General features: G+C 46.2%; 1 protein-coding gene and 1 long non-coding RNA gene across 2 annotated transcripts; both read left to right on the top strand.

The window, feature by feature from the left end:
* Positions 1-11,343: 11,343 nt before the first annotated feature.
* Positions 11,344-18,173, top strand: LOC135173493 (uncharacterized). The gene is made up of 3 exons (XR_010301355.1): positions 11,344-11,419; positions 15,147-15,271; positions 17,690-18,173. It is a non-coding gene; the product is annotated as an uncharacterized LOC135173493 (long non-coding RNA).
* A 395-nt stretch (positions 18,174-18,568) lies between these two features.
* Positions 18,569-24,487, top strand: FZD4 (frizzled class receptor 4). The gene is made up of 2 exons (XM_064169626.1): positions 18,569-18,800; positions 19,954-24,487. The coding sequence occupies exons 1-2, from the start codon at positions 18,669-18,671 to the stop codon at positions 21,280-21,282; spliced, it is 1,461 nt and encodes a 486-aa protein (XP_064025696.1). The 5' UTR covers positions 18,569-18,668; the 3' UTR covers positions 21,283-24,487.
* Positions 24,488-24,976: the final 489 nt, after the last annotated feature.

The following is a 24,976-nucleotide window of genomic DNA, read 5'->3' as shown; positions in this document are numbered from 1 at the left end:
CAAATTTGTCATTAATTTTGCAAAATCCCTTACCAAGAATTTCCCTCCCAAGAAGCCTCCTCCGCATGCAAGAACATGCCTGGATTCCAAATTTAGCAGCCCATAGATGGGTTGGACAATTCACAGAACTTGGAGTCTTTTGAGAGACGTTTTGCAGGCTCTCAGCAAGTCAGCACTAGGAGGTTTTTGGCCTGGATAGTTCAATTATGCTATTTCAGTCAAGTGTGCTTGTCCAGCTGACCCTCTGTTAGGTAGAACTCTATGACAGTCTGAATTTATAGTTTAGTAGAAGACACCAGAACTTTAAATCCAGCTTGAGGCTGAGGTGCAGCTCCCTCTCAGCTAACTGAGGAAGCAAATATCACCATGCACCCTCACAGGGAAGCAGCATTGGCAAGATAACCTTGCTGCAATGTTGTTTGGACTTTGGCTTGGACCTAGTGCCTTGCTTGCTGTGTTTGTATTGCTCTATTAAAATGCTTGTCACAGAAAAGGCAGCTATTGCCTAAGATATGGATTCTGACTTGTTTGAGTGGTTTGGCTTTAATACCCCTCTGAGCTTAAGACTTGCTTGCTGCCATTGTTTGTAGGCAGGGAACTATGATATGCACAATATCAATAATTATGCAAGCTAATCCTTTCACATCTGACAATTTTTGCAAACAGTCCAAATTGTTGAGGACTTTCACTGTGAAGGAAGAGTGGTAAAGAAGGATGTAAGAAAACAGTTGTTCATTTGTGCTCTTCAACCTTGATCTTCCTGAGTAGCTGCCTGCTCAGAACTGGAGGCTTTTGCATCTCTCCTGTTGCATCAGTCAAGGAAGACTGATGATGCATCAGTAAAGAAGGCAGCACAGCCCTGACCCTGCTCCAGACTTTTTTTCCATGGGGTTGCAATGCTCTATTCTGGGAAAAAGCCCTGGGGCTAAAGCAGCATGGGAATACTGCTGATAGCCCAGATGACAGTCCAGGCTACTCTGTCCTGGGAGAAACTTATCCTTGATTGTAATTGGAGCAAAATAGTCTTGGACTATTACAGAAATATTGAGGACCTTTATTTTTGCCCCTGTTAAGTTTCTGGGGTTTTCAGGGGCAGTCCTTGTCATCTGAACAAGTTATGTATTGAGAATAGCTGTCTTTACAATGTTACTTAAACAGCAGTGATGAATCCTGTGGCAGAAAGCCAGACAATGTAGCACACACTGTTCTGGACTTGCCTAGTAATATCGAGGTGTCTTGGAGGAAGTTAATCAGAGTAGTCCCAAAAACAAAGCCAGGGAGTGAGCTAACTGTTAAGCAGCATGAATGGTGGGGGAGTTGAAAGTGCTAAGCTAAGTCCTCATTAATGTGACAGTATCAGATGTACCAATGTGTCTGAATAAAAATGTAGGCTGCTTAAAATGTCACAGAATCACAGAAGGGTAGGGGCTGGAAAGGCCTCGAAAGATCATCTGGTCCAACCCTCCTGCCAGAGCAGAATCACCTATACCAGACTTAGAAGTGATACCTAAGTCGGATATGCATATGAGCATCTTTAGACCAGAACATCTATGATAGATCACCTTCCAGTACTTAAAGGGGCCTACAGAAAGATAGGGAAAGACTCTTTGTCAGGGAATGTAGTGACAGAACAAGAGTGAGGGGTTTACACTGAATATCCAGTTTAGACTGGATATTAAGAGGAAATTCTTTCCTGAGAGAGTGGCGAGGCACTGGAACACGTTGCCTAGAGAATTTGTGGATGTCTCATCCCTGAAAGTGTTGGACCATGGCACTAAGTGCCTCAGCCAGGCTTTTTTTCAACACCTCCAGGGATGGCGACTCCACCACCTCCCTGGGAAGCCCCTTCCAGTGCCAATCACTCTCTCTGCCAACAACTTCCTCCTAACATCCAGCCTATACCTCCCCCAGCACAACTTGAGACTGTGTCCCCTTGTTCTGTTGCTGGTTGCCTGGCAGAAGAGACCAACCCCCACCTGGCTACAACCTCCCTTCAGGTAGTTGTAGACAGCAATGAGGTCACCCCTGAGTCTCCTCTTCTCCAGGCTGCACACCCCCAGCTCCCTCAACCTCTCCTCACAGGCCTTGTGTTCCAGACCTCTCACCAGCTTTGTCACCCTTCTCTGGAAACTACTTACACTTTAAACTTAACCCATTTTGTGTCATCTGAAAAAGGATTCTCTTCTGGCTTGCAGCTGTGAATGCTACTTGTTCATTTTTTAGCAGGGAGTGATCTCAAAATACCCTTGTGTTTGCTGATATTTCAAGGTAAAGGAATTAACTGGAAGTTTTCCCATTTTCCAGATGTAATCATTTCCAAAACAAATACGGGATGGGCTGTGGGATAATACCCTGTGAACATTTTAATACACACAATAATATCCTCCAGTTTATACAAATCTGGAGTTTTTCCAAACAAAAATGTCTCTGTCTTCCTTACAGAGCTACCAAGGATTGCATCAGGAAAACAAAATCACTATGTGCACCGCACTGATGCTGCAAGCCAAACCAGGCGATGACACACTGAGCCATATTCATGCTTCTGGCATCAGTATAGTTGTACTTCAACTCTATTTAGCTTATGGTGCTGCTGTTCCTGGAGACAGTGATTTTCCTTTCTAAATCAGGTGGCAGAATTGGTTGTTAAAGGCTAAATTAAGCCACTGGCTTCACTAGAAAAGAAGAGGCAGTGAATGTGGACAGCATCCCAAGAACAGCAGCTGTGGCCCTGCTGCTTCTCTGCTTCTTTCCCTGCTTTCCAGGAAAGTACTTTCCATAGTTCTAGAAGTAATGCAAAATCTTTTCTTGCTACATCTGGGTACCTCAGCCTGTTCCCATGCTTGAATTTCCCTTGCCCTGCTTTAATTCATAGAATCATAGACTCAGTCAGGGTTGGAAGGGACCACAAAGATCATCTAATTCCAACCCCCCTGCAGTGGGCAGGTTCACCTTACCCTAGGTCAGGCTGGCCACAGCCTCATCCAGCCTGGCCTTAAACACCTCCAGCAATGGGGCCTCAACCACCTCCCTGGGCAACCCATTCCAGGCTCTCACCACTCTCATGCTGAACAACTTCCTCCTCATGTCCGCTCTGAACCTCCCCACCTCCAGCTTTGCTCCATTCCCCCTAGTCCTGTCACACTCTGATAGCCTAAAAAATCCCTCCCCAGCTTTTTTGTAGCCCCCCCCTTCAGATTCTGAAATTCACCTAACACCTCTCTAACTCACCTTTATACCACCCAGATGGAATAAAATCTTTTTCTGGTAGAAAACGTGTGTGCCATCAAAATGTATGTCTGCTTACACTCTGGAACTTGTGTCCTTACTCTACCATCCTCCCTTCTCAGTGTTTATCAAATTCAGCAGTCAGGAAAGGCCTGTCCCACATAATTTCCAAAACCTTCATTTCTGCATACCAGGTGGGGGGCAGCAGCCCTCAAATATGTAGGTGGTGTTCTGCTTTCTGTGACTACAAATGGGAAGGATGCCAACAAGCTGGGCTTGCATACTGCTTCACACACAGGACTCTGAGAGCAGTATTAGATGGACCTTCACTCCAAAACCTGTTTTCCTGCCCACCCATTTCCATCTTATTTTGAATTGGTCATTAAGGAAAAATATTTCTGCTTCAAACAGAAGCATTGTTTCAAAGTCACAAACAGCTTCATGAAACATGTAGGATCATAGAATGTTTTGGGTTGGAAGGGACATTAAAGATCATCTAGTTTCACCTCCCAGGCTATGGGCAGGAACACCTTCCATTAGACCATGTTGCTCAAAGTCCCATGGAATCATATAATCAACCAGGTTGGAAGAGACCAAGATCATCCAGGCCAACCTAGCACCCATCCCTGTCCAATCAACTAGACCATGGCACTAAGTGCCTCAGCCAGGCTTTTCTTCAACACCTCCAGGGACAGTGACTCCACCACCTCCCTGGGCAGCCCATTCCAATGCCAATCACTCTCTCTGGCAAGAACTTCTTCCTAACATCCAGCCTGTACCTCCCCTGGCACAACTTGGGACTGTGTCCCCTTGTTCTGTTGCTGCTTGCCTGGCAGAAGAGACCAACCCCACCTGGCTACAGCCTCCCTTCAGGTAGTTGTAGACAGCAATGAGGTCTTACCTCTGAGCCTCCTCTTCTCCAAACTAGACAACTCCACGTCTAGTTGATTGGACAGGGCTGAGTGATAAGTTGGACTGGATGATCTTGGAGGTCTCTTCCAACCTGCCTGGTTCTACGATTCTGTGATTCAAATTTCAGTGACTCTGATCATTCCTGCTGCCACCTCTTGAAAGTCACAGGAGCAGAATTCAATAGGTTTGAGTAGCAGTTGCTGAATCACTGATTTGGAGGTTTATTTTTTCAAGGTGACTGGCAGTGATTTTAGATTATCTTGCAATTCTGGATCCTTCAGCAGGACCATAAGCATCCAAAGCTGTGAGCAGGATAAATGGCTTGGAAGAGGCTCTTTGAAGAGAGCAGCCACCCTTTGCTGCGAGTTGTCTTGAAAGACTTTCAACTTGCAAATAAAAGACCTTACATTGTACTTAAGTGTGATTTACTTTTGTTTGCTAGTTCTGAGCCTATTTACAGAGGACAAAATAATGCATTGTGTGGAACAGTAGGATAATAGTGTTTATTTCCACAAGTTTGGACCGATCAAATAACTCTCACAAGTCCCAAATTCTGCAATTCTGGATCCTTCAGCAGGACCATGAGCATCCAAAGCTGTGAGCAGGGTGAATGGCTTGGAAGAGGCTCTTTGAAGAGAGCAGACACCCTTTGCTACAAGGTGTCTTGAAAGAATTTCAACTTAGAATCATAGAATCAACCAGGTTGGAAGAGACCTCCAAGACCATCCAGTACAACCTATCCCCCAGCCCTGTCCAACCAACTAGACCATGGCACTAAGTGCCTCAGCCAGGCTTTGCTTCAACACCTCCAGGGATGGTGACTCCACCACCTCCCTGAGCAGCCCATTCCAATGCCAATCACTCTCTCTGTGAAGAACTTCCTCCTGCAAATAAAAGACCCATCACTACTGTTAGCTTTTGAAATACTGGGTTTAGGTGAGCAGATGTGGCTTTAGAGATCTGCGTTTCAACCTCCTGACAGAACTCAAGGCAGCATAAAAATGAGTTGTGAATTTGATGGCATGGAAAAAAACACTGCTAGTAACAGCAGACTCTGACGTTGGGTTTCTTTCTGCTGGGCTGAGTTTTGAATCTACATGAAAAAGAGTCAAAGGAGAGAAGATGAGGCAAACTAGTTAAAACTCTTAAAAGAGTCATTTTTAAACAGAAGCATTCAGAGAACAACAAAAAAAACCAACTCCTTTTCAGAACCCCTGGCTCATTCCTAGGGACCATTTCTTACCTTTCTGCTAAATCAGTTAAGAAAGTCAGCAAGGCATGGCAAGGTTGCAGTGTCCCAAGGGGAAAAAAAAACCCTTTAAAATTAAAAAATGAAAGCTCCAAAGAGCCTTGAGAAAACTCTACATAGTGCAGAAAGCAAAAACAAATGTTTCATGTATGTGGCATTGTTGAAACTCCCAAGTGGCAGACACATAATGAACGACAGTGAAGAGTGGGATATTTCTATTTGTTTCCCCACACTCAAGATGACCTAACCCACCTCAGGCATGGTTCCACTTTGGGACTTGTGAGTTATTTGATCAGTCCAAACTTGTGAAAATAAACACTATTATTCTACTGTTCTACATAGTGCATTCTTTTGTTCTCTGTAAATAGACTGAGAGCTAGCAAATGAAAGCAAAGCACACTTAAACACAAATCAAAACCAAAACAGCAGATCAACCAAAACCAACAGTTGGGGGAATTTAACAAACACAAAGCCAGTGAAATGGTATACTCATCACTGGGCACAGCTCTGTGTGCTGCAGATGATTCTGTCAGTGCTTTATGGTGGAGTGCTGATCTCATTTTCAGACATCTCCTGCAGAGACTTCCCTCGTACTAATATTGGTGTGGCTGAGAGAAAAATCTGACATCCTAAGGTCAGTATTTTCAGAGAATCCTGGGGGAGTTAGATGTGTGGGTCTCGTTGATTTTCAGGGCAGGTTTGACACCTCATTTTGTATGTCAAAAAAACCCTTTTCTTTAAAGTAATAGGTTATTTCTTTGGTCCTCCCATTGTTGGCTCCCAGAGAGTAATTTCCCATGTTTTATCTAGTTGGAAGTGCATGCCACAGGGTCATCTGGTGAGAGGCCTGGAACACAAACCCTATGAGGAGAGGCTGAGGGAGCTGGGGGTGTGCAGCCTGGAGAAGAGGAGGCTCAGGGGTGACCTCATTGCTGTCTACAACTACCTGAAGGGAGGCTGTAGCCAGGTGGGGGGTGGCCTCTTCTCCCAGGCAGCCAGCAATAGAACAAGAGGACACAGTCTCAAGTTGTGCCAGGGTAGGTCTAGGCTGGATGTTAGGAGGAAGTTGTTGGCAGAGAGAGTGATTGGCATTGGAATGGGCTGCCCAGGGAGGTGGTGGAGTCACTGTCCCTGGAGGTGTTCAAGCAAAGACTGGATGAGGCACTTAGTGCCATGGTCTAGTTGACTGAATAGGGCTGGGTGCTACGTTGGACTGGATGATCTTGGAGGTCTCTTCCAACCTGGTTGATTCTATGATTCTATGATCTTGGTATCCAAGAAGAAGAAATGAACTTGAGTGTAAATTCCTTATTAGAAATAGGTAGGTTTGCTCTTTGGGCCCTAAGGCCAAAGTCCCATCCTTGCCTCTATGTAACAGTAACATCTCAATGACATATTTTGCAGGTCATTTAGTATTTTTCCAGCTTTGTGCACATCATGCTATGAATGACTGCTGTTTATAACTTAAATGATTGGGGTTTGACCACTTCATGAGAGAGGTCATTTTGCAGCCTGATGTATGTCACTGTAAGAAGGCTTCTCTTGATATGATCTAGGGTAGGGTGTCCCTGCCCATGGTAGGGGGTTGGATCATAGGGGGTTGGAACTAGATGATCCTTGTGGTCCCTTCCAACCCTGACTGATTCTATGATTCTGTGATTCTGGGGTTGGTTTCTTCTCCCAGGCAACCAGGAAGAGAACAAGGGGACACAGTCTCAAGTTGGGCGGGGGGAGGCCTACGCTGGATGTTAGGAGGAAGCTCTTGCCAGAGAGAGTGATTGACATTGGAAAGGGCTGCCCAGGGAGGTGGTGGAGTCATAATTCAGAGTCTGGAGTGGCATGACATGTGTGAGTCCTACAATGAAGGTGTTCAAAATGATCCCTTAGTCAGGCTGAGATCAAGAATATTTATCCTGCAGTCATGCACTGTTGCCCAAAGGTTATTGCATAAATTCTTCCTGGATCTCCACCCTCTTATTACCCTTGAGCCTATCTTAGTTCTTCTTCTCTTTATCTGACTACCTGGGGCAGCTGAGGAATGACATCCTAAGCTCCTTTGATAGTCAAGGAATAGTGGAGCAGGGTTGGACTTGGTGATCTGTGAGGTCTCTTCCAACCCTGATGATACTGTGATACTGTGATCTTCAGTACAGCCACAGTACATCCGATCTCAAGTGCGTTCTCTGTCTGCTTTCATTACAAAGGAGTCATTGGCATAGTGATGTAGCGATGGCAAAACCTATCCAAAAACACCCTTGCCTACACAACACATGCCTTAGATGTGTAGGAAGGAGAGGCAGGATTTGGGGCAGTGCAGAGAGCATCACTGGCCTTTTTAGTGGTTGTCCTCCACTGCAGCTGTCATGGTCTGGTGGCAAAACTCACCCTTGAGGTCCTTTCCTGCAAGATTAAAATGAGGGGATCAGTCTAGGTCTTAGCCTCAGGAATTGGCTGCAGTGGAAGGACAGATAGAGTGGCTTTTGTCTAGGTTGGGAGTCTGACTCTTCGCTGCTTTGCACCTTGCATTCAGAGCAACTGATTTCTTTGTCCATCTGAAGTGATTTGATGTCCTAATGTTACCTGTTCAGACAGCACTGTGCCCTGCATTTTACTTGTTTGGGAAATAAGCAGATTTCACTTTGTTCAGGGAATACTTGAGTTAAGTGGCAGCTTTCTTATGGTTTTGGTCCACATTTATAGGAGTTCTCTTTTGGTATTTTTCATAGTTCCCCAAGGATGGATGGATGTGTAGTGTCAACAATAATGAATGACATAAACTTTTGCCATAAGGAACTGGAATATCATGGTAATCTCGTTTTCATGGTAATTTGGCCCCGTGGAAGCCTCTCTGAGGAATAAAAATGCCTGAGAAAAAGAGAATTCACATAAACTCTTGTTATTTTTCTAAAGTCATCTATATGTCTGTGGGGAAGTAGATGAATTGTCTGCCTCCAAATAAAAATTACACTACTCAAGGGTGAAAGATCAGTAGATATTCAAATGCTTGCTCCAGCAATAATAAAAACAAAGCCCTGTATTGGTTCCATTGATAACAAACCCTCGGTGCAGTGCTAAAAGACCATCAGGATTGGCACAATAAAAAAGAACAAGGGTGCGGCTGCTTGACAGTTGCAGCCAATCTAAGCTGATCTGTTTTCTTTTGTGGTCACAGCACCCCACCTTCTCAGCACAGGGCTATTTGTTTTCTTGGGTTAGTTTTCTAACTGTTGGTACCTGGATCTACCCTGCCATGGAGCCAGAGGAAGAGCATATATGCACATAGGATCAGGTGGGTTGCGCTCCACGTAATCACCTGTATGCACACAAGGAGCACAAGGTAAATGTGAAATGGCAGCAAAGCCTTCTGGACATGGGTGAGTGGCATTATTTCTACTCAGACTAATTCTGAAAGCCCTTTAGTCTGTGTAACAGTAATCCATATGATTAATTTGCCAGCTTGGGTAGAAATTAAGAAGCCTGTTTGCCAAAGACTTGCCAAACCAGTCCTTCTCACTGTCTGGCATGAAGCTGATGTGTTTGTCCTCGTATGAATGCAGCATTGCTTTAACTATAGAGGAATTGATAAAACAAGTTGTGCCAGGGGAGGTCTAGACTGGATGTTAGGAGGAAGTTGTTGGCAGAGTGATTGGCATTGGAATGGGCTGCCCAGGGAGGTGGTGGAGTCGCCATCCCTGGAGGTGTTGAAGCAAAGCCTGGCTGAGGCACTTAGTGCCATGGTCTAGATGATTGGCCAGGGCTGGGTGCTAGGTTGGCCTGGATGATCTTGGAGGTCTCTTCCAACCTGGCTGATTCTATGATTCTATTAAATTTGCAAATAATTCTCACTCAGTGACCATGTTTTAAGAGGCCTGCAAAGTGAAGAGCAGTGCCACTGTAAACAGACCACTCCAGCTACAACTGGAAGAGTCAAGAATTGCTGCCTATTTAAACTTGTCTGTGATTCCATGAGGACCTGAAGGCAGTTGTGTACATAACTTAAAGCTGCTTTACTGCCAAATGAAGCAGCTCCTTGGGAGAGTCAATGCCAGTGGACCTTAACAGCAAGGAGACAGGTTTCACCGTTACACCCCCTTTGTGTATTCACAGACACTGCAAAACCAGTGTGAATGCAGCAAACTTCACCTCCTGGCAGATGTTAGTTTTCTTTCCCAGGAGAGTGACTCCACTGCCTGCCTACCACAATACAAAGAGGGTTTTTTTCCAGCCGTGCCCTGCAAGTCAATACTCACTGTTATGTAATTAAACACAGCGTATCAGCTCACATGGGCTTTTTAATGAGAAAAGTAGTGCATTTTAAGATTTGTGGCCAGATTCATCAGCACACTTGACAGCTCTGTGCTGCTCCAATGACACAGAACAACCTTAAGCCTTCAATAACTGATTGATTAAACCATCTTGTCACAGCATCGCTGTGCAAACCAGCTGAAGCTTATCTGCCCTCCACCTTCTCAGCTCCTATTTTGAGGGACTTGTATCTTAGCTTAACATAATTGCCAAAGTGTTTTTACATAAATAAAGTCATTGCATTAATTTTCCGTGCTTACAAGCTTGGTATTTACATCTTGGGTAATAAATTGATTCATGTAAATGTTTCAAAGCTTAGGATTTACTGCTTAGGTAATACATTTGAGGAGAAAGCACTATAGAATCACAGAAATATTCAGGTTGGAAAAGACCCTCAGAATCACCAAGTCCAACCAATATCCCTAATCTACTTGTTCCCTGTGCAGGCTTGTGTGATGTGGGTGACAACTGGATGTGAGGACCAGGGGTGGATGCAATCTGAGTGAGTGAGAAGCAGTAATTTAACTAAGCATGCCATGCAAGGCAGAAAGAGTCCTTCTTAAATCGTATGCAGTGAAATTTGCTTTACAGATGATGCCAAATGCCACCCAAAGCCAAGTATGGCATTCCTTATGGAGAGCAAATGTACAGGAAATAACCTCTGCCGCTGCCATAGAGTGAAAACTAAACAGGACACAGAAAGATCTAGTGAGAAGAATGACTCTGCAAAAAAAGGAAACAAGGACATGTTTATAAAACAAGAATCATTGCTCTAAAGAATTATAGAATCAACCAGGTTGGAAGAGAGCTCCAAGATCATCCAGTACAACCTAGCACCCAGCCCTGTCCAGTCAACTAGACCATGGCACTAAATACCTCATCCAGTCTTTTCTTGAACACCTCCATAGACAGTGACTCCACCACCTCCCTGGGCAGCCCATTCCAATGCCAATCACTCTCTCTGGCAACAACTTCCTTCTAACTTCCAGCCTAGACCTTCCTCCACACAACTTGAGACTGTGTCCCCTTGTTCTGTTGCTGCTTGCCTGGCAGAAGAGACCAACCCCCACCTGGCTACAGCCTCCCTTCAGGTAGTTGTAGACAGCACTGAGGTCACCCCTGAGCCTTCTCTTCTCCAGGCTAAACAACCCCTCTCAGAGACAGAGAACTCAGGCTGTCATTTGTTACCACGGTTAAATCCTGCCTTAGGAGCGATTGGTCTGTTATTTCCCAAACTTTCAGGCTACTTTGCTGTTGCAAAACTTAATTCCTTCAAAGGAGACAAAAAGTGCATTCCTCCTCAGCGTTGTGCTCTGCACATGCCAAACCTGAAGTTATAAAACCAAGTTGTTTTGGAGTTATCTGAGCTGAGAAAAGACAAAAACATTGAAAAGAGCCTCTGATCACTTTGCTGAGAAGAAAACTGCTCATCATTTTCCAAAGGGGGGGAGGGAAATCCCTTGGGTTAAGATCAAGTGTGGGACATTCTGAGCCAAAATGTGAATCTCTTAAGTATTATAGAAGTGATGATGAGTCGCAGTTGAAACTGAAAGTCGTTTTGGGAGGCAGAAGTGCTGACTCCAAAGTTCAGGCTGAAGTTTGCCTCTGTTGTGGGTCTGATCTTCAAAATAGTTCCACTAATTTTCCCCCCAGACAGAGTGATTTTTGTGAATTTGGGTATGCTGGATCTCTGCAGCAGAGCTTCTCTGAGAAGCCTGGTAAAGTCAGGTAAGGGAGGAGGGCTGCTTGTTCTGGATGGGTTTGTATTTTAGTACAACATTTTGGAGCTACACTCTGCAAAAATCACTCTGCAAATGTTTGGGTGTTTTTTTTTCATCTCAGCAAATCCTACCAGTGACTTTGCTACACAACTTCTTCTCTGTTTTGCTAACCTGGCTGGGGAGAAATATCAGGCTCTGAATTAGTTGAGGAAATGGGCTCTGGGAAATTAAATAAATAACAATAAAATCTGTTCTTAAGCCTAGAAAGGTAAATACTTGTACCAAAAAAAACACAACCCAAACAAAAAACAACCCTGATATGTAGAACATGTGATTCTCCTCAATAGGAGACAAAAGGTAGTGGGCATAAACTTGAATGTGAGAAGTTCCATCTAAACATGAGAAGGAACTTCTTTACCTTGAGGGTGGTAGAGCACTGAAACAGGCTGCCCAGAGAGGCAGGGGAGTGTCTGTCTCTGGAAACTTTCAAGGCCTGCCTGGATATGTTCCTATGTGATCTGCTTTATGTGATCCTGCTCTGGCAGGACTCTTAGAATCAGAGCCAACCAGGTTGGAAGAGACCTCCAAGATCATCCAGTCCAACCTAGCACACAGCCCTGGCCAGTCAACTAGACCATGGCACTAAGTGCCTCAGCCAGACTTTTCTTGAACACCTCCAGGGATAGTGCCTCCACCACCTCCCTGGGCAGCCCATTCCAATGCCAATCACTCTCTCTGCCAACAACTTCCTCCTAACATCCAGACTATCCCTTCCTCATCTCAACTTGAGACTGTGTCCCCTCGTTCTGTTGCTGGTTGCCTGGCAGAAGAGTCTGACCCCACGTGGCTACAACCTCCCTTTAGGTAGTTAAAGAGAGCAGATTTGTAGACAGACTCAATGCCAACCAGAGCCTGGGCTGAGACCCCACCTGGAGTACTGTGTCCAGTTCTGGAGCCCCCATTACAAGAAGGATGTGGAGATGCTGGAGCGTGTTCACTGAAGGGCCACTGGGATGCTCAGAGGGCTGGAGCAGCTCTGCTATGAGGACAGACTGAAAGAGTTGGGGCTGTTGAGTTTGGAGAAGAGGAGGCTCCCAGGTGACCTTCTTGTGGCCTTCCAGTATCTGAAGGGGGACTACAGGAAAGATGGGGAAGGACTTTTCAGGCTCTCAGGGAGTGAGAGGACTAGGGGGAATGGAGCAAAGCTGGAGATGAGTAGGTTCAGAGTGGACGTGAGGAGGAAGTTGTTGAGCATGAGAGTGGTGAGAGCCTGGAATGGGCTGCCCAGAGAGGTGGTTGAGGCCCCATTGCTGGAGGTGTTTAAGGCCAGGCTGGATGAGGCTCTGGCCAGCCTGATGGAGGGTAGGGTGTCCCTGGGCATGGCAGTGGGGTTGGAACTAGATGATCTTTGTGGTCCCTTCCAACCCTGACTGATTCTATAATTCTGTATTCAGAGCTTCCTTCCAACCCCCACCTTTCTGTGTGATTCTGTGACCCTTGTATGCAAACCTTTCACTTTATGAAAGTTATGGCCAGCTTTGCTTCCACTGCCCCACTGAACATCAGGTGTGATGCATCTGTGCCTGCTGGATTTCTAACCACAAATGATCTGAACAATCCTCTTGCCTTGTGAAACATTTTGATGCTATCTCGATGCAAAGGATTTCTCAGAATGCTGCATGTTAAGTAGCACTGAAATTTCCTGTTTACAATGCTGTAAAACCAAATTCTGAGGTCTCTGCAGAGCAAACTATTGACTTTCAGGGGTCATGGAGCAACTACTGACCCATGCTGGCATGTGAGGAATTACACATGTGAATCTAGATAAGGGATCAATGTGTCACAGCTTAACTGCACCAATGTACATTAAAGTACAGGCATGTCTGCATGAAAACAGAGATTAACAGTGTCAGGACACCTGCCCTCTAGACTCTATTGCTGATAATGTCTGAGTTTCCCTTGGTGGAGTGAGCTGGCTCTTATGGAGATACCAAAGCTAAAAACCTAAGCAGACTATCCTGAAAGCACCATGAGCCAAATCCCACAGAATCGGGACCAGAAGGATGCTGCAATGCACCACAGCAGGTATATTTGTACATAATATGTCCAGTTCTGGGCTCCTCAATTCAAGAGAGATGTTGAGATACTGGAACGTGTCCAGAGAAGGGCAGCAAAGCTGGTGAGGGGCCTGGAGCACAGCCCTGTGAGGAGTCGCTGAGGGAGTTGGGGGTGTTTAGCCTGGAGAAGAGGAGGCTCAGGGGTGACCTCATTGCTGTCTACAACTACCTGAAGGGAGGCTGCAGCCAGGTGGGGGTTGGTCTCTTCTCTCAGGCAACCAGCAACAGAACAAGGGGACACAGTCTCAAGTTGTGTTGGGGGAGGTCTAGGCTGGATGTTAGGAGGAAGTTGTTGCCAGAGAGAGTGATTGGCATTGGAATGGGCTGCCCAGGGAGGTGGAGTCACCATGCCTGGACCTGTTGAAGAAAAGCCTGGCTGAGGCACTTAGTGCAGCCCAGACTCACTGAGGTCAGTGTTGATTGATTCAAGGTCACTGAAACAGTGCCTCTCTGTGCACTACCCTGGTGACTGCTTTATGCAGGATTATTTCACATATTAAAAAAAAAAAAAACAGCCAGAGGTGTGTATGTATTTGCTGATGTGCATATATATATATATATGCATAAGTGCATATGCAGCTCACTGCACTGTTCTATTTCCTGAGGTCAATTAGAGACATAGTCATTTCATAGAATCATAGAATAATGGAATCAGTCAGGGTTGGAAGGGACCACAGGGATTGTCTAGTTCCAACTCCCCTGCCATGCCCAGGGACACCTTACCCTAAATCAGACTGCCCACAGCCTCATCCAGCCTGGCCTTAAACACCTCCAGCCATGGGGCCTCAACCACCTCCCTGGGCAACCCATTCCAGCCTCTCACCACTCTGTGGTGAACAACTTCCTCCCCACATGTACTCTGAATCTCCCCACCTCCAGCTTCATTCCCCCCAGTCCTGTCACTACCTGATAGGCTAAAAAGTCCCTCCCCAGCTTTTTTTGTAGGCCCCCTTCAGATACTGGAAGGCCACTATAAGGTCTCTTCAAAGCCTGCTCTTCTCCAGACTGAAGAGCCCCAACTCTCATAGGCTGTCCTCATAGCAGAGCTGCTGCAGCCCTCTGAGCATCTTTGTGTCCCTCCTCTGGATTCACTCCAACAGTTCCATGTCCTTCTTGTGCTGGGGGCTCCAGAACTGCACACAGGACTCCAGGTGGGGTCTGACGAGAGCAGAGTAAAGGGGGACAATCCCCTCCCTTGCCCTGCTGGCCACGCTGCTCTGGAGGCAGCCCAGGACACAGTTGGCTGTCTGGGCTGCACGTGCACACTGTTGGCTCATACTGAGCTTTTCCTCAACCCAGACTCTCTGATCTACTCATCCCAGATTCCCTCTACAGTCAACTGAGAAGTAGAAGCATTTTTAGAATAAAATTCCTCTGACCAGAAGCTGACTTCTGTATTTGGTTAAAATAGTCACACCCTAATGTGGTACCCACTCTTTAAAAGCAATCAACCAGCGTGCCCAAGGTTTCTTAGGTCTGCCCACAAGTCATCAGCTCTGATTCTCAGTGTGATGCTGGTGGAGTAGATTGTGTTCTTGAGGTCTGAGCAGGGTTATCTTGTGTAGGAATCAAGAGGGTATTTTACCTTCAGAATTGATATGAGCTTCACTCCTACAGGAAAGCTGAGCCATCTTCTAATACTACAGTTCAAGCAAACATTGATGCACTGAAAATATTCAGAGATGAGTTATGAACCTTCTCAGATACCTTGCAAGACAATGGAGAACTTCTGAAAGATGCTGGTAAACATTATTTCTTCTTGTAATATAAAAATATACCCATTACTTTAAAATATATGAAAAGAAAACCCAAAACAAACAAAAACCCCAAACCACATTTGAACAGAAGGGAGGAATAGTAGTAACCCAAAAAAAATGAATAGCTTTTTATATCTGTGTAGTTCTTATTGTGAGTTGTCTTTTATAAGTGTTTGCCTATTCTAGCTGACTCTAAAGGGACCAAGGGTGATGAGGCTACTAATTCAGACACATCCATTAAGACTGTAAAGCATTGTTTGGGTTGAAAGTGCTTTTCAAACAGCAGGGTCAAATCTTGCTCCTTTAAAATCAAAAGGATAATTAAAGAATTGGGTAAGACGCCTTACAGTGAGAAACTCAGGAAGTTGGACTTATTTTGCCTACTACAAAAAGGTCAAAAGGTGACTTAATCACAGCCTGACATTACCTGCAGGGACAATCTCGGTAATGACTTCTCAACCTGGTCAAGCAAAGATAGAACAAAAGTCAGTGACTGGAAGTTGAAGATAACTCAGAATAGAAACCAACTGTAATTATTGGCAGTCACAATAAGTAGTAATTACCAAGGTGGCTGCTGATCCTTTAATAAAAACAACCTCAACATCAGATGTATTGAAGAAAAAAAAAGGCAATCATCAAGGAAGGAACATGGCTTGTCCTGTGCCAGATTCAGGAATCCAGGAATCTACGAAGCCACTCTCCCAGAGGTTTCTTACTTTGATCTGTTTAAAGAAACTATTATGTACATGCTTATCATGGAGACCTTTAATCACTGTTAATATATGCATAAGGTTCAAAGCAGGGTAATGGCCCTTTTTTTTCTGATTCCAACCTCTCATATGATTTGCCACCACCTCTCCCAGCACTCTTGTTTTGAAAACTAATTCCAGTTACCTAAAAGACTTTCCAAAGCAAACACAGCAGTGTAGCACTTTCTAATATTTATTTTGTGTTCTCAAAGAAAAGGCAATAACAGTAGGAGGGCTTGGGGGGATGGGGAGGGGGGGGGGGGTGAGCTCTTCTAAAATGATACTTGTGTCAACTGTAGCTTTAAAATGTCCCCCTGCCCTTTTACTGAGTCCAAGGACCAGGTCCACAGGCAGAAGGCTTTGCTGTCTCGTTTCTGAATATGCAGTAGTGATTTTTTTCATGAGAATTGGGCAAAGGTCCTAGGCTTTGACAGCAGCAAACTTTGCTTCAGGGCTTAACTGCAGCAGGAGACTGCAAATGAAAAAGGATTTTCATATACTAAGACAAAGATTCATAGTTTTTAAGGTCACCGTGATCCTTCTTTCCTGCATAATTTGGACCAGGAAAACCAACTCTGAAACTTCGATGTCTCTTGCTTTTGGATGTTTGAGTTTATGGAGAGTGCCCAGCACCACTGCTGGTGCTTCTCTGTTGTAGGTGGTAAACTCAGCAGGGCTGGGAACAGCTCAGTGAACGTGTAGCACGCAGTGTGCGTTCACAGCATTATCATCCACCCCCATTAGCCGGTGACCACTGCTGGTTACAGATGGCAGTGCCTGGGAGCAAATATGGGCCTTGCAAGATATGGTTGAGTTACTGACTCCATCGTGGACTCCTTGCCTGACCTTGGAACTGCAGCAGTGTCTGCCTGCGTGTTTTAGAAGTTAAGATAATATTACATGTCTGCCTCACAAGGATTTTGGGAGGTTAGAGGCACTGTTTATTTGAGATAGCTGTAAAGTATTGTGGTGATGAGAGCTGTGTAAATATCTCTGCTCATGAAACCTCAGTTAAAATACTATCTGTCTTGCTAGAGGAAAGCACACTTAAAGCCCACCAGTCCCTACAATGTCACATACAGCTCACACACACACACATTTCCTGCACCTCCAAGGTTAAAAGAAACCTGATGACAATGGAGCCACAAAGGGGAAACCCGCAGTAACTGAGCACAGGGAACTTCATAGCATGGGGTTTGCTGTCATTTACAGTCTCCTGCCCAGAACAGAGCCATTGATTAGTGCTGCTTCAGCCTCCTAGTCTCAGTCTTAGTCCAGCTGTGCAGCCAAGAGACCTTATGGAGAAGCAAGGGCCTCAAGGTGCATATGGAGACACAGCTCCTTGTGATGGACCTGGTTAGGAGCACATATAGATGCCACACACCACACAGACACTGTATGGGATCACTTACCTGGGGCTTTACAAACATTTTCAAAGTGCTTTACAAACAATTCACTAATAGATGACATATTTTTGCTGAAGGCACAACCAGCTTTTATTACAGGTGTAAATAATACTGAGAGTTTTAAGTGGGAGCCTCATTTCTCTGCTCTTAATCCCTCCTCCCACTGACACATTAAAGGTCTACTTAATCAGCCAGACCTCTCCCCTCCAAATCCACGAATGCTTCATCCACAGTTATTTGTTTTACAGAGATTTATACAAATGCCAGGAGGTACCTAGCAGTGCCTCCAGGTTTCTTGGCCCCAGCGAAAAAACAAACTACACTAAAACCCAGATGTAACCTAGAGGTGCAGCTCAAGTCGTTACCAAGAAAAGGCAGCAGCTCAGAAAGCCACCCTGCACATGTTCCACTCATCAGAGAGGAAGCAGAGCACCCTCGGCTGAAGAGCCAGCAGTGAGGGCAAGGCTGGAGCACCGTGGACCTCAACATGTGTGCGGCTATCTCAGGGTATCCTGGTTCTAGGAAGCTGGACTTGGGTGCCATGGGGAGCCCCTGGGATCAGTTCTGGTGCAGGAGAGGGGACACAGGGGATGGTGGGGACTTTGGTGACGGTGTGTCTCCCAAGGATGCCAGGCATACACGAGTGACAGAAATGGGTACCTCTTTTGGGGAAGAGTGGGTACGGAGAGTGTTCCCCCGAGTGTTCCTGAAGGACAAGGATGGGAGGTGCAATTAAAGGGTCCCCGGGAAGGAGAAGAGGGGCAAGCTTTTGCGAGGAGCCGTGGGATGCAGCCAGGAGGAAAAGCGCTTCCTGGGAGTGGGGGTGCGAGTCGGGACTCCCCATAAGGAGCAGCGGGGCCAGGGGTGGGGGCACAGGTAGGACCGCACCCCCCGGGGCGCTGGGTCGGGCCGGGCTCCGGGGGGCGGGGGCGCTGGGAGGGCGCGGGGAGGGGCCGGCCCTCCCCTGGGCCGTTTCTCGGCGGGGCTGGTTAATAGCGGAGCCGCCCCCAGCCCCTCCCCGTTGGAGCCGGCCCGTGCGGCACGGCGCGGCCGGGGCCGGAGCCGGGCCGGGGCAGGTGGGGAGCTGCTCGGGCCATGGCGGGGGGCGGCGGCTGGGGGGCGGCCGGCCGGGCCCGGCTGTTGGCCGTGCTGCTGGCGGGGCTGCTCGGCGGGGCGCGGGCTTTCGGTGACGAGGAGGAGCGGCGTTGCGACGCGATCCGCATCGCCATGTGCCAGAACCTGGGCTACAATGTCACCAAGATGCCCAACCTGGTGGGACATGAGCTGCAGGCGGACGCGGAGCTGCAACTCACCACCTTCACGCCCCTCATCCAGTACGGCTGCTCCAGCCAGCTCCAGGTGGGTTCGTGGTCCCGGAGATCCCTTCTGCGCGGGGCCGAGGCAAGCGGAGAGCTGCCGGGACCGGGTGCCGTCCCCCTGCCCCATCCTCGCCCCCGGCTCGAACCCTGGAAGTCCTGCCGCCTTGCAGTGCCGCTCCTGGCTGCCTGGGAGAAGCAGCGCTCGTCCCGGCTGGAGGTGCGGGCAGCGCAGCGCAGCCCCGGGAAGGCGGCGGGTTGTCCCGGGCGGGAGCGGTCCTCCCGTCCCTTCTGCCTGGGAAAACAGGGTCTCCTAGGGCTTCGCTCGCTCCCTGCCTTCCCTTTCTGTCGCACCCAAGGTGTTGCGCCCATCCTAGATGGAAAGTCGAGGGAGCTGGCTCCTGGGAGTTGCTGCCTGCTCGGGACCTCCTCCGAGTACTCCACCGCAAGTTTCTTTCCCAGGCGAATGGCAGGATCCTTGTCTTCCCCACGGGCATGGATTTCATCAAACAAAACCCAGCTTGTTTCTTGGGACAGAGTTCCCGAATTAGCACGCAATCCCGCATACCCTGTCCTGTCGCAGGATCGCGGTTATTCCAAAGCCGAGAAAGCGAAGTTTTATTACTGTTGTAACTGATCTTATAGGAAGAGGGGGGAAAAAAAATCCATTCTTTTATGAGGCTTGAGAAGCAAAATAATTCAATCAATGTTTTTTCTTCTGTTCATTTGTTAGCTGCAATATCCAGGCAGTGCCTAGAACAAATATATGTGGGTTTTTGGTTGTTTTTTTTTTTTCTTACACCACTTCAATTTGTATTTTCGCTTTCCTAAATTGCACCCTTGAGGTTTAAATCTGGCTAAATCCCGCTCACTTTATTGAAACTGATGGGCTAAATTTACACGGAGCTAATCTAGGAAGTGAACTGTTCAGGCGTTGGTTTTGGACCACATTTGAACCGAAAGAAGACAACATTGCTAGGTTTGGGGGGGGGGGGGGGGGGGGGAATGTCTCTTTTGCTTTTATTGTTCTTGGTTTATTTATTTTGGGCTGCTTCCTGTTTTTTAAGGTGAAGGACCAAATATTACTGCTAAAAAGGCAAAAAAAAAAAACCCACCCAACCACCCACTCCACCTTGTTACGTTTTGACCTGTTTCATTTTCCCTTCGCACACTTCTGATTTCTGTCTCTCTTCCAGTTCTTCCTTTGTTCGGTCTACGTCCCGATGTGCACAGAGAAGATTAACATCCCCATAGGTCCCTGTGGTGGCATGTGCCTCTCTGTCAAAAGAAGATGCGAACCCGTCTTGAAAGAATTTGGATTTGCCTGGCCAGACAGTCTGAACTGCAGTAAATTCCCACCCCAGAACGATCACAACCACATGTGCATGGAGGGCCCAGGAGATGAAGAGGTTCCCCTTCATAGCAAGACCTCCTTGCAGCCTGGAGAAGAGTGCCATAGCATGGGATCTAACTCGGATCAGTACATCTGGGTGAAGAGGAGCTTGAGCTGTGTCCTCAAGTGTGGCTATGACGCTGGTCTCTACAGCAGGTCAGCTAAGGAATTCACAGATATCTGGATGGCCGTGTGGGCCAGTCTTTGCTTCATCTCAACTGCTTTCACAGTCCTGACCTTCCTGATTGATTCATCTAGATTTTCCTACCCGGAGCGCCCAATCATTTTTTTGAGCATGTGCTACAATATTTATAGCATTGCTTATATTGTGAGGCTAACTGTGGGCCGGGAAAGGATATCCTGTGATTTTGAAGAGGCAGCAGAACCTGTTCTTATCCAAGAAGGTCTTAAGAACACAGGATGTGCTATAATTTTCTTGCTGATGTATTTTTTTGGGATGGCTAGCTCCATCTGGTGGGTTATTCTCACATTGACGTGGTTTCTGGCTGCAGGACTCAAGTGGGGCCACGAAGCTATAGAAATGCACAGCTCTTATTTCCACATTGCAGCCTGGGCTATCCCTGCGGTGAAGACCATTGTCATCTTGATTATGAGACTGGTAGATGCAGATGAGCTCACCGGTCTGTGCTACGTCGGGAGCCAGAACCTGGATGCCCTCACGGGCTTTGTTGTTGCTCCGCTTTTTACCTACCTGGTCATTGGGACTTTATTCATTGCAGCAGGACTTGTGGCCTTGTTTAAAATCAGGTCGAATCTCCAGAAAGATGGAACTAAAACTGACAAACTGGAAAGACTGATGGTCAAAATTGGTGTCTTTTCGGTGCTGTACACTGTCCCAGCAACGTGTGTCATTGCCTGTTACTTCTACGAGATCTCTAACTGGGCCATTTTCCGCTATTCCGCAGATGATTCCAACATGGCAGTGGAGATGCTTAAAATCTTCATGTCCCTCCTGGTGGGTATTACATCAGGTATGTGGATCTGGTCAGCCAAAACTCTGCACACGTGGCAGAAGTGCTCGAACAGACTGGTGAACTCAGGGAAAGTGAAACGGGAGAAGAGAGCAGACGGTTGGGTGAAACCTGGGAAAGGGAATGAGACCGTGGTATGAGAAAAGGACAACACCCTGACGGTCTGACCACTTTCCAGTGAAGGACTGATTGTGTGTGAGCACTGCCGTGTGAATGTTGGGTGTAGAATAAGGAGACTGTTGCATAACCTGTCTCTGGGGGGTGATAAAAACACAACTTTAAAGAATAAACAGCAAAAAGATCGTGCTGCAGATACAATAGCCATAAACCATGCTGCCCAAAATAGGAAAGCCCAGGGAGGCTTTAGAAGCTGTGAAATAATCCAAATCCATTATCTTCCTTTTAAAAGCAGGATGCAATGTACTGAAGTTTTTAGAAGCTGAGGGACTCTAGCTCACAGCTGTGAGATGTTGCTTTCTTTTCATCTTTTTATACCCAGGGAAAAAATTCTGGGCTGATTTAGGGTCCAGTTTTCAGAAGATGAAGCACTGACGACCTCAGATGGCTTCTCTCCAAGTTCTGCATCGTGAGGAAAGGTGTCTAACGAGTACTGTGTCTTTGTGACCCAGGGAGTTCTGCTTCTCCCATACACTGCACAAGTCAGCCAATGATCAGGTCCTCTAACACGTACCAAGTGGATTTTCAGAGAGTTCTGAGAGTTACCCATGATGAGTAGGATTTAGTGAGGTGTTAGTGAGTATGACTCTTTAAGTCATCTGTTTGTCTAATAATAGTTTTGATTCATTTGTAACCCGGTCTGAATTGAGAACTGACTCTGCCTTGAGCAGGAATTTGGACTCCCCTAGGTCCCTTCCCACCTGAATTACTCTATGGTTCAATCAGTGTTTCTAACTTTTCAAAAGCTTTATTCGAGGCCATTGGCAGAAGCAGAGGAGTCAGTGTGAGCTGGGAAACTCTGTAGTTATCTGTGTCAATTATTGTTGTCCATCTGCCTCTGTTCCTGTCCCTTCAGGTGCTCCTGCTCTTTCCAGTGGACTGTTTTATTCTGCTGCATTTAATAGCTTTAAATATAGTTTTAAATTACAGCATTCCTTCCTCCAGGAGAGAGAAAAATGAGTCGAGGGTCTCTTCAGATAATGCTAGGTTTCTCCCAGTAAACTTATCTGCCTCTCTCTGGAGGCCAATTGCAAGAAGCAATTAAGTCTTAATACATTTCATTCAGCGCGATGGTATCTCTGCAGACGCCAGTCTGGAGAGAAGCAAAATGTTAAGTCCCTTGGCAACCTCATGTTCACACAGATCAGTTGTATAATTATGTGTGTCAGTTACAATTAAAAGAACATTCTCAGCCCATGACATCACAGTACAGCTGACTGCCTCACAATGATGCTCTGATTGCTTACTGACAGCTATGGAGATTCAAAAAACCAAAATACATATTTACATGCAGAATGTGAGCAGCCCTCAGGAATGGCAAGAGACATGTCCAGCTTTTGTGAAGGGATCTCAAGAGAAGAGATCCAACTTCTTGGTGAATAATGTTGTTTCATAGCAACTGTGGAGTTTTCTTACCCTTTTATTTGAGGAGGCCTTGGCTTGTGCTCGTGGGGAGCTTGAACCTTGTGTCGGGACCTTGTTTGGCTAATAAGAAAGGTGATGCAAATAGAAATAGCCCAGAAGCACTTAAGAGAACATTTTTTTTCCCTTTAAAGGACCTTTGGTTTTCTCTGTATGCCCTGAACTTATACTTTATTTGTCTGGAACTTGGTCAGCTGTGGAGCATCCCCCGGTGCCCCAACTCGCATGACCTTCAAGGGCAGCTGAGAACAGGCGCTGCTTTATTACAGTCTCTGCTTTTCACACAGGTGCCCCATGTGCTTTCTCTAACCACAATTCATTCCAGCTCTGGCCATGAGCACTAATCTGTCCCAGAAGCATGTATTGTTTCAATGTCAATGTTGAAACATGTGCTAAAGCACTTAAAAAAAAGAGAGAGAGAGAGAAACCCTACAAACCCAACCCCCAAACAAACCCTAATTACAGTCTTTGCAGTTGGGCTCCCTCTCCAGCAGAACAAGTGACAACTTGACACTTTCTGCTCAAGATGTACAAGCATTGTCTTGGCCAATGCTGAATACCAGCCAAGCCTTCTCATCCGCTCCATAAAGTCTCTCACTGTTGGTGTTGTGTTTGGATGTGGTTACTGCTCTGTGGACAAGGAGTTGGGTGAGTAGGAAATCTTCTGATGGCCAAGCTTCTCCATTGTGTGATTTTTCTCCTGGCTCAGCGAGGAGTATGAGGTCAGCAGCTATATATTGATTTTCAAGAGGCAAGAATGCTGCAGGAGCCTTTTCTTGTGACCTAGTGGGTTGTGCTAAGGTGTTACATTCACTCAAGAGTCCTTCACTCTGAAATGGCTTGGATACTCTTTTGGCTGATATGACCCATGTTTGACCTGACAAATTCAATAAACACAAATTTTAACCGTGTTATGTACACAGAAGTGAATGTTAAGTAGTGCCTTGTTATCAGATCTCTGCATATCTGCCTCTGACCCTGTGGGCTGTGACAGATGGATGTCATTGTGACTTGAGACATTGGAAGTCAGTTGGGTGATAACGTCAGGGACTAATACTATTGGGAGAGGTGGGCTGGGGAAAGACACCAGCTGCTGTTCCTGAGGGAGCAGCTTTCCCAAGCAGTCTAGGGGACATTGTACCAACCCAAAGCAAAATTAGCTGTTGCAGCAATGAAATCGTTCGGTAAACGTATTAAAACCATGAGCACTTACTGCTTCAGGGATGTATGAGTGGGAAGTCACAGCAGAATGCCTTAAATGCAGTAATTGCAAAGAGTGGGTGTCTGCAAGTTCTGTGTTCTCTCATTTCAACATTGTTATGAATTTAAAGCCAAAAAATGTGTGACTAATCCTGTCTCGGAAGTGCAGTTGCTGTGGTTATACAACTAGAAACTTTGCAGCAGTTACCTTCCTTGCACAGTCTCTGCTCACTTCTCCCTGCCTCAGCATGTGCTCTTCTCACTGCAGGTTTTGGAATCATCTGCCAGAGAGGTACAAGCTTAACTCTTATGTTAAAGAGAGAAGTTAGCTCCTTTTTTTTTTTTTTTTTTTTTGGTCTGAATTTTAAGGAAATAGACACTGATTATTTGGGGGTGTACAGAAAATATATCTACTTCAATGTACGTACTGTAAATTTCTAATTTATCACTGTAAAAATAAAACCCAAGGATCAAAACCAACCAAAGCAACTTTGCTATTTAATTTTTATATCAAAATAAAATCTTAACCTCTGTGGATAACAGGTATGCTGGCAGCCTTCATATTTTTTTTTTGGTGAGATTGTTTCTTAAACTGACTTCATCATTGCTGGAAGTGCTTTTTGACTCTGAAGGATGAAGGATTGAAATGCTTATGCCACAGTGAAAGGATGCTTTGAGGGGATTAATCCAGCATGGGATGTGTCTAAGTGTGGATTGCAAGAAGTAACAGAGCAACAAATCATTGGACAGATGTGAAGGAATGAAGTGCTTCAGGTCTTGCACACCGGGTGGTATTAGGAAGAGTGTGGCCAGTAGGACAAGGGAGGTTATTCTGCCCCCTGTACTCAACACTGGTCAGGCCACACCTTGAGTACTGTGTCCAGTTCTGGGCCCCTCAATTCAAGAGAGATGTTGAGATACTGGAACATGTCCAGAGAAGGGCAGCAAAGCTGGTGAGGGACCTCGAACACAGCCCTGTGAGGAGTGGCTGAGGGAGCTGGGGGTGTGCAGCCTGAAGAAGAGGAGGCTCAGGAG

Source organism: Pogoniulus pusillus, chromosome 3, assembly GCF_015220805.1.
Source record: "Pogoniulus pusillus isolate bPogPus1 chromosome 3, bPogPus1.pri, whole genome shotgun sequence".
In the NCBI taxonomy this organism is placed as follows: Eukaryota; Metazoa; Chordata; class Aves; order Piciformes; family Lybiidae; genus Pogoniulus; species Pogoniulus pusillus.
Note: the sequence above shows the minus strand (reverse complement) of the source record. Positions and strands in the feature narration are given on the sequence as shown.